General features: G+C 35.9%; 3 protein-coding genes across 3 annotated transcripts; 2 read left to right on the top strand and 1 right to left on the bottom strand.

The window, feature by feature from the left end:
- Window positions 1-1504: 1504 nt before the first annotated feature.
- Window positions 1505-4039, top strand: LOC109014203 (protein TRIGALACTOSYLDIACYLGLYCEROL 2, chloroplastic-like). Its single transcript, XM_035686741.1, has 6 exons — window positions 1505-1593; window positions 1856-2456; window positions 2587-2916; window positions 3134-3249; window positions 3392-3482; window positions 3599-4039. The coding sequence occupies exons 2-6, from the start codon at window positions 1953-1955 to the stop codon at window positions 3689-3691; spliced, it is 1134 nt and encodes a 377-aa protein (XP_035542634.1). The 5' UTR covers window positions 1505-1593; window positions 1856-1952; the 3' UTR covers window positions 3692-4039.
- A 194-nt stretch (window positions 4040-4233) lies between these two features.
- LOC109014204 (histone deacetylase 6) lies at window positions 4234-5602 on the bottom strand. Its single transcript, XM_018996567.2, has 4 exons — window positions 5478-5602; window positions 5204-5361; window positions 4863-4988; window positions 4234-4767 (listed from the first exon to the last, which is right to left on the bottom strand). The coding sequence occupies exons 1-4, from the start codon at window positions 5520-5522 to the stop codon at window positions 4638-4640; spliced, it is 459 nt and encodes a 152-aa protein (XP_018852112.1). The 5' UTR covers window positions 5523-5602; the 3' UTR covers window positions 4234-4637.
- Window positions 5603-5736: 134 nt separating this feature from the next.
- LOC109014206 (40S ribosomal protein S29) lies at window positions 5737-7181 on the top strand. Its single transcript, XM_018996568.2, has 3 exons — window positions 5737-5957; window positions 6767-6866; window positions 6979-7181. The coding sequence occupies exons 1-3, from the start codon at window positions 5896-5898 to the stop codon at window positions 6985-6987; spliced, it is 171 nt and encodes a 56-aa protein (XP_018852113.1). The 5' UTR covers window positions 5737-5895; the 3' UTR covers window positions 6988-7181.
- Window positions 7182-12537: the final 5356 nt, after the last annotated feature.

Below are 12537 nucleotides of genomic sequence, written 5' to 3'. Positions count from 1 at the left end.
TTCTGCAAAATTCTTAGGGGCGGGCTCAAGTGGTAAAGGTTTTGGTCTTGGTAGTATGCTCCTTTTAAGTCTAAGGTTCGAATCCTCTTGGGTGCAAACAATTCTTAGGGGCCATTAGACTGAGATTTTTTCTTCGAATTACTTGAGGTGCACTTGCTGAAAAGTCCTTGTCGAGCGTCTATGCACACCTAGGATTAGTTGGGATGCTGTTCCTGGACACCAGTGCCATTAAAAAAAAATTAGTTCAATGCAGCGTAAGAAGGTCTGGGCGGGGGGGGCTTGGGTTCAGTCTCATTCCTTCTCTGTTACTACCGCCTTTGCCAACGGGTGAATGAACCACCAGAGTGGATTTTTACACCATTTGCCTGCACAACAATCAAAACCAAAATGGAAATCCAAACCAAAGTAAAAAAAAAATTAAAAAAAAAAAAACCAAACCAGAAATTGAAACAAAAACATTGTTTTTCTTCGAAAAAACTGAGAGAAGGAAATCAGAAAAGCTAGGTTTCCCATCTTTTTTTTTTTTTTTGGCAAAGTAGATTTCCCATATCTCAGCAAAAATTCCTTTTAAATAGGCAAATATGCAGTCTCGTCTTTCCTATGTCGCGGCTTTAGCCTTTAATGTCTACAACTATTGATCAAATCAACGAAGTCGTAAAATCAGGATAAAATGCATTGAACTGATTAAAAAACCAGTAATTCAATAATGATCTCTTTTCTTTTTCTTTTTCTTTTTCTATTTCTGAATTTGCATGTAAAGTTCCCAACTGATGAGTTCCACAAATATATTTGAGACTATCATAATCCTAATAGAACCTTCATTAATCTAAAAACTTTGCATTAATGAAAATACAAGGTGATGGAAATTTGAAAAACTAATGATGGATGCTTCATAAAAGAACAAAATGGGCCTTTTAATTTCCATTGCAATGTTCTTCGTAGGGACGGTGTGATTCGAATTTCGGACTTCTGAATTCTGATGGATCGGATTTGGTTGCAAAATCTGGAGACACTCGGAATTGAACTTATAACCTACTACAGATGGGCTCAAGCCCAAACAAGAACTATTAGGCTGGCAGATGCGGATCACGTGCCTCACAAACATAATGAAGTCACGAATATGCCCTCTCAAGCTACCAATACGACCAACTAGACGAAGGGGTACAACTACAACTAGTTTAATATTCTCGTTCAGTCGAAACCGCGTCGCGCTTCACTGGGATGTTTAGATTGAGAGTCTTTTCATCTTATCGCATTTAATTATTACAAATTTTTTAATCTTTTATATAAAATATAATAAATAATTTAATTTTTTTTAAATCTTAAAATAAAACTAATATTCTAACAATCGCCATGAAAACCATACGTCACGGCAGACGGTTCTCAGATTCCTAGAGTGCTACTGAAGGTAAGTATCAGATATCTAGTTTTTTGGCTTTTCATTGGAGGGGTACTATATGTTTGGTATGCATTTTTCGATTTCACTATGTTCTGTTTGGTTAGAGAAAATGTGGAGAAGGAAAAGAACGGAAAGTAAAATGAACTTGATCCTCGTCAACTCTGTTAAAATACAAGTGATAACGTTCAATTGAGGTGAGCCCTTCATATATCGTTCCTTTTCATTTTTTTTTTTAAGACAATCGAATTGAAAGGAAGTTATTTCATTTATTGGTTATTGATGAACACATTTCATATGACTAAATCATGCATAAGATAAAAGAACACGTTTCAGTTTTGATAGTAACTAAAGGGAGTTTAAAACCCATCATCGTGGACCATTGGGAATGAAGTTTTAGCAGCTGTAGTCTGTATACTCATAAAACCCCCTGTTCTGTTCATCTGTTGTTTTTCATAGCCCATCAGTGACCTTTCTAAACGTTGAAGCTCTTGCCGTCTTTGATAAATCTATTGGTGCAAAGATTTCACATTTGGTGTCGACTGGTGAGTAAAAGATGGTTGGAAATCCTATGCCCCGAGTTTCAACATGCCCCATAGTATTATCCCCATCACTTGTTACTTTCCCAAGCTTGCCTCATTTTCCATTGAGATCACGAAGGAAACTTGCCCAGATAAGAGCTGCATCCACTGATACAGGACATAGCCAACTGCCCTCTGATGCAGAAACAAAGAACCCATTTGCCATGGTTTTGGATGTTCCTCGAATTATTTTGAGGCAAACATTGCGGCCATTGAGTGATTTTGGGTTTGGACGGAGGAGCATTTGGGAAGGCGGGGTTGGGCTGTTTCTAGTGTCGGGTACAGTTCTTTTAGCTCTCAGTTTGTCTTGGGTGAGAGGGTTCCAAATCGGGTCTAAATTCAGGAAGTACTTGGCTGTTTTGGAGTTTGCTCAGGCTAGTGGTATGCGCAAGGGAACACCAGTGAGGATTAGAGGGGTGACTGTTGGCAATGTTATCCGCATCAATCTGTCGTTGAAAAGTATCGAGGCAGTTGTTGAGGTGAGTTTGATGCCATAATCTTGTCGTGGATCCTAAATTCTGTCCATGTTTTCATCTCACTAACAAAATTCTGCAATGTGATCAAGATATTGTTATGTATCAACTTTAACGTGTCACCTTCTCTTTGTAGGTTGAAGATGAAAAAATAATCATACCTAAAAATTCCATTATTGAGGTGAACCGGTCAGGTCTTCTCATGGAAACTATAATTGACATTACACCTCAAGATCCGATACCAACACCTTCAGTAGGACCTCTTGACCCAAAATGTGTTGAAGAAGGTCTAATTATATGCAATTACCAAAGGATAAAGGGCGATCAAGGGATAAGTTTGGATGCACTGGTAGGGATATTCACTCATCTGGGACATGGAATGGAGAACATTGGTATTGCCAATAGCTATTCACTGGCTGAACAAGCTATCTCTCTTCTTGAAGAGGCAAAGCCATTGCTTACCAAGGTAGTATGTGCTATCCTTATTGGTTTTGTTGCAAGATGGCTATTGCAATAATATTTAGCAAAGCCACCATGCTGGGGCTGGCTAACATTCAATTGGCATTTGTGTGTCTGAGTCGTGTGCATGTATGAGCATGTTCTATTTGACTGTGAAATGAACATTTATAATCAGCATTTAATTGTTATGCACCACATTTAGCTTTGTTGCGGTGATGTTTCAGTTGAAATCCCTAGCTGAAGAAGTTCAACCTCTGCTGGCTGAAGTTACTGATAGTGGTCTGCCGCAGGAAGTTGAGAAATTGACCAGAAGCCTTGCGGAAGCCTCTGAGGAATTGAGGTGAATTATCCAAAATTTTATTTTTCTTGTGTGCATGTAAATATTCATCAAGAGGTGTTACATGGCATGGTTAAAGTTTTAGTAGATTCCAACTAACTTCTAAATATTCTTTCATATACATGTTTCTTTATTTATCGTGCAGAAGGGTGCATTCATCCATCATGACCCCTGAAAACACTGAACTGATTCAAAAATCAATTCACACACTGGTTTTTGCCTTGAAGAACATTGAGGTGAGATCCTGATTAGCAAGCTGCCTTGAATCTTCTCTGATTACAAGGCATTAGTGGCCATTTTGATAATTTTTTCTCTCTATTTGTTTCCTCTTTATGTCTTCCCACCATTGCAGAAAAAAAGCTCTGATATTCTGAAACTCATGGGCGATGATGCTACAAGACACAATTTGAAATCACTTATCAAGTCTCTCAGCAGGATATTGTGAAGACAAATGAAAGGGAACGGAACAGGATGGTAAGTTATAATGTTACTTTAGAATGTTGAAAACCCTAGTTCTGTATCATACTGAGGAGAAACTGAAGCTTGGCCTTTTTGGAAATTCTTTTGGTGGCACTGACTCGCATACAAAGTCTTTGACAGGAGAGGTACTTGTTGCATTATTTCCTTGGTGGAGATGTGAATTCCCTGCCCTTAACCGAATATAGAATGCCTTGGATTCCTACTGAATTTGCATTCTCAGCATTTAGCTTGAAGGCTCCATTTGTTATAATCGGTTTTCTTGCAACATCGAATTTATTTCATTGATATATTTATGATATGGTGTTTTCTTCTTTATTTATTTACTATGTTTTGAATTCCAAGTTTGCAGAAATAGCTCGGAAAAAATATGATTGATTCTTTACACGCGGATTGTATGGAATTCCATTTCCTTCTATTAATTTCTTTTGTTTTCTTAAAACTAACTTTTTCTTTAAAGAAGAAAGTTATTGCTTTTCACTCTTGGACAATTTTGAATATAGTTTGAGCTACCGCAAATTTGGGACTTCGATTTCCATTGATCGATCCGTCCAAAGACACATTTGTGTTTGGTATTCTCAAAGGAGAACCCATCTCTACCACAAGGCTATGCAGTATTTATGCTGCCTTGGCCTAGTGAATTGCATGGAATGCCATTTTTGTGGTACACAGTAGGAATTGCAAGTTTATAGCACCCAAGAATGGTAGTGGTACACAAGAAACAGAGACTCGAAAGATGAACATTCCAAGCTTTATATAATACCTGATTATATATAGTCAGTTCAAACTTCAAACACCATCCCGTCCTGTGCACAAAAGGAAACCTCAAAGCCTACAAGGCCACAACGAGAAACTTGCCGCTGCCTGATGTTGAACCTTCAAGCCTCTGATGGATAATGACTCAAGTTCAACCATTAAACCGTCCGAAACGGCGGAGCCTCGCCAAATTTCAGTATGTATGCTATCTCATGAACAGGCCGCAGTTGCTGAATCATCTGAGCATCCAAATATGCGTCACAAGAGAAACACCAAATGGACAGATCACTGTTTCAGAAAGAAAACAGCGCATGAGCAAGACAGCGTTGTAATAGATTGTCGATAAAATTAAACAAGAAAACCAAATTGGTAATGATTATCACCTGTAGCTGAGTGCCAGACAATGATTTGTCTGCTGGTAATGCTGGAGCATGTGCTTGTTCACGAAACGGCTGCAGAGCACTTCCTTACAGCATAAACATAACCAGTTCTCACTCGGGTGTTGACACCTATTTGATGGCAACGATTTCCACAGATCACTATAGAATGCAATATACGATAGAATGCAATATGCAATATGCAATATACAGATCATTACAGATCAACGGGTAGGCTCTATTTAAGGTAAATAACAAACCTATCACCAGCATAGAACAGATACCTCTAACAAAAAAAGTCGAAAACTTTGCTGATATTTGTAGGGAGTATAGATCTGAGAAGAAACCTGTAGCAAGGAGTATCGGGGGTCGGAATGTGAGCGAGATCGGAAGATAGGGCATCCAAATGATCGCAATGAGTCCGAGCCTCAACCCACCCCGAATCTGCTCCGTACAGTGTTAATAAGTCTTCTTCCTCTTCTGCATGACCTTCAAGTCGGTGTTCCTGAGTCGATCATTCAGAAAATTTTATCAGAACCTAAACTAAAAACCAACACTCTAGGGAAAAAAAAAAAAGAGATTTTGAAAAGAATAAGAAGAAGAACCCTCAGTTTGATGTACCTGTGGACCAGAGGAGGATGATGAAGACGCAGCTTGACTCGCCATCGAAACTGGAAACTGGAAACTGGAAAGAGGGGACCGACTGTCTCAGAGAGAGAGAGACTGCAGAATCTTTTGTGTATAGACGACGTCGTTCTGTTCTGTTTAATACATTAAGCGAAACAACTATGTGGGCTGGCTACCTGGGCTTGATTTGGGTTTTTCTAACTATGCCCATAATCGTATAAAGTCCGTGCTGAGTAGGGTTTGGACTCGCCGACTCGACTCTTAACCCTTATATAAATACTAATTTTCCCTTGATTACCTTGACCTTGTATTCTGCTGCGTTTTCTAGGGTTTTATCAACGCCTCTTGCTTGCAGACTTGCAGTTGAGCAGCTCTTTGCAGATCCCACTTTCACTGAGACGCCAAAGAAATCATGGGACACTCCAACGTATGGAATTCTCACCCCAAGAACTACGGCCCTGGCTCCCGCGCCTGGTACGAATATGCATTTCCTCTTTCAACCTGTTTGGTCCCCGAGAGAATTTTATCAAACGAAAGGGGATAAAAAAACTAATTTATTGCATTCCTTCCGTGGCTTTTCCTTATTACGGAGAGTCACTAATGTTTTGTATTCTCTATTTAGCCTTCTTTGGTTGTCGATTTGTTGACTCTGTTTGCCATCTGTGTTTATTGCTACGATGATTGAATTTTTTTCAACTCAGATTTATTTTAGCGGCGTTGAATTTTTTGGATATTTGCGCGAAAAAGTCATTATTTTGTTAATTATGCTTGAAAACAATGATCCTTTTCTCTGGAAGAATAACGATGCATTCTAGCGTCTAGTCAGGAGGATAATTCCAGTGGAAAATAACTGGGTAATTGACGATGGTTTCTTGTGAGCAATTTAGTAGTGCATGCGGAAGCTGTCTAATTAGGAATTACTGGATAGTAATCATTGGAACAAATTAGTGGTGTTAAAAAAACTTGGTGAAAGAATAACACATGCTTAAGTTGAGGGGAAATGCCCTGCGGAATGATCTGATAGTCGTAGTGATAATATGGCCTTTTTCTCGATATTAGCCGTGGTGTGTTGAGTTGCTTCGTTACTTGTGCTTGTTGAAGTGCAATGATTTAAAAAACATTTCAGGCAGGGTGGTTTTGGATTGAGTTTTTGAAGTTCATATGACACTTTCTAGTATTGATTTTATACGTGATTTTGGATTAGCTGATTTCATGTTTACCAATACCCATTTCGATTTTGATATTGACATTGTGGTGTTTCCTTTTTCCCCTTTGTTTGGTAGTCGTGTGTGCGGGAATCCCCATGGGTTGATCCGGAAGTATGGGCTCATGTGTTGCAGACAGTGCTTCCGTAGCAACGCCAAGGAAATTGGCTTCATTAAGGTAATGATCTCTTTTTCAGCTGGTCGAGTATACTTTACAGAATATTAGGTTCTGATTGTTTTCTAATCCGATCTCTCAATTGAGGTAAACCATATGCTTTTTTGCCTTGCAGTACCGCTGAAGGGTTTTTTCAATTGTCTGTCCCACAAGAACAGATGCTTTGGCCGAACCACGTTCTGATCTGTTCGTTCTAAGAAAATTTGATTTTCTGTTTAGTTTATCTAATATGGAACTTGATTTGGATGCAGGAATTGGAATATTTTTGCCTTAAATATTTGAAGTTCAATTATAATTTATTATCTTCTGTTTGCTGTCGTTATTTTTTTTAATTATTATCTGTTTCTTTTCTCATGAGTATAATTAAGATTGTTTATCAGGCTGGTTTTTTTTTTTTTTTTTTTGGACCTGGTCCGGAACCCGGAAAACTGGATTCCTATTCCGGGTTTCGGACCATATCAAACTCGAGCCAGAACCCTGGTTGCCAAATTTCAGACCTACCCGATCCGGGTATTGGGTTGTACCCGGGTCTTTTTTAAAGACATGACCCAGCATCAATGTACATCTTCCCATTAATATTTTCCTCGTTTCTAGCATTCGTTAGGGATACCTGCATGGTGCAGAGCGGGGTGGACCCATCCCCGCACTTTGCCCTGCACCATGCAGGGGACGGTTTTCAACTCCACCTTGGTACTAGGGGCTGGGTTGAAACCGCATCCCGTCCCGCCTCCTGCTCAACCCGATGACCCATTGGGTCTATAAATTTTTTTTGGATCTAATTTTTTTTTTTTACCAAAATTATAATATAAATTAAATTATAAATTAAAATTTATACATTCAAAAAGAATATAAACTTGTTATAGTTGTATTTTAGATTGTCTTGGTCTCTTAGGCCAACCTTTATATAGGAGGTCAAGACAATTCATTAACTTGAATTCAACTTCAAGTTTTTAACAAATATTTTGGATCAATAATGACAATCATTTGTGTTAACATGATCACTATTTCAGACGTTGTAGTTGTCTCGTTGCCAAATTCTTTGTGGTGCCTCTGCCTTGCTCTAGAAATAATGTGTTGAAGTAGTGCTACATATAGGTGGAGTGTGTAAGTGTTGTGTAGTCGTGGAGTGTGTAAAACAGAGTAAGAGTTTATTATTAAAAAATTAATTTTTATTTTATGTAGGTCCTGTATTAAAAAAGTGATTATTCTATGTTTGCACACTCCAGTGCATTTATCATTTCTCTTGGAGAAGTGATGTGTGGACATGTGGGTACGGCTTTTGAATAATGTATGCTTCTATATTTCATATTCATTAGTCCCATAAGAAAGAGATTCATTGGACCAACGGATAGAAAATAAGCCTTTTTTAAGCCCTTGAATTCACACCATCTATCTAAATCTCTTGAGGACCAAAAGGAGAAAAAAATGGGTACGTGTTTGTAAGGCTGCAACTCTACTAGTAACTGAAACAGACCTCAAGAGGAGGTTTTAAACTTTTAAGGATGTGTTAGTTGTTGAATCAAATTCATCTCTTCTCAATTTATTTTAAATTAATCATTAATAAGATTTATTACTTTTTTAATGTTTTAATTAAATTTATTTCAACTTAATTTATGCATTTTAATTTAAAAAGTTAAATTCATTGTTATAAAATATTACTATTTACGATTGAATTTAACTCATTTCAAAACCAAACGTAGCCTTTTTAGAGATTTGATTTCGTTGTCGGGAGTGGGGCCTTTTCTACTCGTACTTTTGTGCCTACTTATACCGTATAAATTTAGTAGGACATAGGAACGTACCCACCAGCTTTCATGACATATATTTGTTCTGCATACTCTTTTATTTGCTTACTTGAAATTGTTCACAACAGGAGTATGTTGCTCACGAGATAAGAGTGTGAACTGTGAATATATTATTTATTCCAACACATGTTCAGGTCGGTTTGGATGATGAGATGAGATGTTAAATAAAATATTATTATTATTTTAAGATTTAAAAAAGTTAAATTATTTATTATATTTTATGTGAGAATTTGAAAAAGTTGTAATGATGTGATGAGATAAGATGAAACATTTTCACTATCCAAACTAGATATTTATAATTTTTAGTTCTTAAATAGGTGTAATTGCATGTATACTTTCTGTGTACTTGGACTATGTCTCTATCTTTATATCAATAAAATATCTTCTTAGCTGTAAAATAAAAAAAAATTAGACCCTATTTGAATAGTAAAATTGTTTCATCTTATCATTATAATTTTTTTAAATCTTAACATAAAATATAATATACAATTCAATTTTTTCATATATCAAAATAATAATAATATTAAAAATAATATTCTAACAATATTTTATTCAATTTTTAATTTTTATCTAAAATCATCTCATCTTATTTCATTATCCAAACTGCACCTATACCTAAAAAAAAAAAAAGTCAAAATATAGATATTTTCTTGTACCATACCAACGGAGCGAAGCCTCGTTATGATTTTGAATGATGATGAGTTTACTAATATTCCTTTTAAAAAAAAAAAAAAAAACCCCACTTTTTTCTGCTAAGTTAAAGTCGTGATTGAATAGTAACGTGTAAGTGCAATCGTAAGTAGAAGTTGTGGACTGTTCCAAGCAAAGAAAAGGAAGAAAGGGTGTAAAGGGAGGGGATCCAATGTTTAATCCGCAAGCAAAGTGATGGAGATATGACTGTAGGAGCTTCTACTACTGCAGAGAGAAGTAATGTTGTTGTAACTTAAGGATTAAATGATGTAACATGTACTCTTAACACACTTGACTACAAAATTGCTCCGTTGACTTTTTTGAATTTCACTTGGGGCCGTCCGCTGTCGTTTTGAAACCTAATGAAAATTAGGTGACCTGAGCTCTTTGGTTACGGCAGCAAACGTAACGACGTATTAACAACTTCTTAAAAAGCAAAGCCAGAAGACCGCAGCCTTTTAGCTTTTTTTTGCAGTAAGTTGGTGCTGCTCAACTTCAGCATTTGTGCAGGCGTTCAATGTTGTGATTGTGAAGTGAATATATTTTCTGTAACTTTTCTTATAAGCCATGGTGGGAAGCTCCTTTAATCTTGATTGTTTTTTTTTTTTTTTTAGATGAGATGAAATAATATTTTTTGAAATATGTGTATATAATATTGAGATATGTGAATTGAGATGAAATGAAATAATTTTGTTAAAATGTGTGTTTATTTATAGAGATGCGATAAAAAAATTTGATTTTTTTCTGTAGTATTTGATAAAGAATAAAAATTAGGATCCACCAATTATTGTGTTTTTTTTAGTAATATTTTATGAAACTGTATTTGAAAAAGATGTGAAGAAAAAATATCATCTCTCACGAACGACACGAACGGTATTTGAATAGTTAAGGGTACAGACGTCAATTCAATCAATGAGAGACGACCCGAACGAGATAAGCAGACATCAAATAACATCAATTCGCATTACGTATCAATAGGTTTTGCTGTCGAAGGGTAACACGAGAGAGAGAAAGGAGAGGGTCCGATGCAACTTTTTGTTTATAGTTACATAGTACAATTAATGAACAATGATAAAATAATGAGAGATGAATTGAGATTAAAAAAAGAAAAAAAAAAAAAAAAAGGTAAAAAATGAGTGTTTGTTTTTCAAGAATGTTTAACCGTACAAAACTTAGAAATTTTTTTAAAATTTTATATTTATCTCTGAAGGCAAACAGTTTAGTGTATAAAGCATCTTTTCGTTCTAATAATTTTGTCTTCAAGTAAGTCTACACAACTGGTGGTTAATTTCCTTCTGTGTTCTACGCCTCGACCAGATGTGTAATGATCAGAGTCAGAGTATTAGTACCATTGCCGACTGCATCTGAATCAATCTCTAACCAATCAAACTACTGATGTAAGCGGAATTTTTGCCATCTTGATGGGGGGCAGCTTGAAGATTAGAAAGATGAAGACTGGCATATGTTGTTAAGTTGCCCATCACAACTTATGATATTCGAAGGTGGGGGGGCTCCTCTGTTCTCCAAATCATTAACTTCTTTCAAAATATCTGTTTAAACTCCCATTGATTCTTTGGTTCTAAGAAACTGTGAAAATTCTAACTCCAACCTGAGCACCACCTCGAGTCTAAAGATTGTCTTTTCGTGGCAAACATAAATACAGTTCTTTCTTTTTATGTGGGTATGAAGTGGAAAGGAGAAGCAATGTATGAGAAAGCTACAGGGTGGAGACAAAATCATTCCCCTGAGTTAGTAATTATGTACAAAGCAAACTGAATGTTATTTCCTATTAAACAAACATCACTTAGTAGGTGTGTTACTTTTAAACTAATCATTCTATGGGGTGTACCTTAAGTCACATGGCTTCCAAAACTCCAAAGCTAACATCATTTCAGCTTTATTAGACCTCATTCTTTTTTCCTGTCTTTTTCTTTTTCTCCCCTCGTGTTTGTAAATGATGGGTGAAATTAATATCAAGGAGGTTCAACTTGGATGGGGTTTGGTTTCTAACTGCAGGTTCATCATTGTCGTTTAGTGATATAATCATTCATTTTGATTGGCAATACTTTTGGTTATTCAATTACAGTAATAGCTATATTATTAGATTCATAGTTTAATCAGTATAGCTTTTGACAATACCATGTTCTTGGTCAGAGCTTTTTGTCAATATATACTTTGAAGTCTAAAAAAATATGAGCTATTAATTTCACGTGTAAATAAGTATTTATGGAAAGTTGAAAAAATTTATGAATCTCACATGTAAATAAGTATTATATTGAAAAAAATTGTGAGTTTTACGTTGAGATGAGTTTAATAATTTAAGAATTAGATATTTAGATGTTAGACTTAATTTAAAATTAGACTGAACTGAATGGAACTCAAATGAGTTTAAAAACCAAACGGGGCCTAAAATTTACATTTTAGAAAAAATAATATGTCCAAGATTTTTCTCCTTGTGAGCTTTATCATTGGTTTTCTCGAAACGACATTGAGAAGTATTAGGGTAAATTTGAGTGATGGAATGGGTTAATGTCGTTTTAACATAACGTAGAGAATAATCTATTGTCTTTATTCCCTTTTTCTTTTGCCTTTTAATTTGTAGTATTTGTTCAAAGTAGTCTATTTGCAGCCCCCTCACCCATAATAGTAGACAATCACAGTTTCCAATTTCTGCACAAAGTCACAACCAGTCAACTATCTTGGACATGGACACATTGATTTCCATATTAATAAAAAGAAAGACTTTTTGCTATATGAATAATTGCCCAGGGTTATAACTTATTTGTCAAAAAAAAAAAAAAAAATTCAGATGGCTTGCTTGAGGTTTGTCAACTACTTAGATCCAAGTGGACCATGCAAGATGTAGAAGCTAGAGAAGACTGAAATACAAGATGCTGGTGAGTTTGAGAAGGTTGAGACGAAGGGGGGAAAAAGTTAAGAGCAGTGTATTCAAAGAGGTAGAACTGCATTGAAGGGGGGAAAAAGTTAAGAGCAGTGTATTCAAAGAGGTAGAACTGCATTGAAAGCAAGGGATGCATACATATATACAAAGATTATAGACATATAGAAGAAAGAGACCGAAAGAAATGTGGCATCTTTATATGAGATTTAATAATGGGTGTTATAGCTTGGCTTGCAAAAATCACAACAGTGAAATTATTAAAATCTGATTTGGTTAA

Source organism: Juglans regia, chromosome 16, assembly GCF_001411555.2.
Source record: "Juglans regia cultivar Chandler chromosome 16, Walnut 2.0, whole genome shotgun sequence".
NCBI classification, from domain to species: domain Eukaryota; kingdom Viridiplantae; phylum Streptophyta; class Magnoliopsida; order Fagales; family Juglandaceae; genus Juglans; species Juglans regia.
The sequence above is the reverse complement of the archived record's forward strand: the minus strand, read 5'-3'. Positions and strand labels throughout refer to the sequence as shown.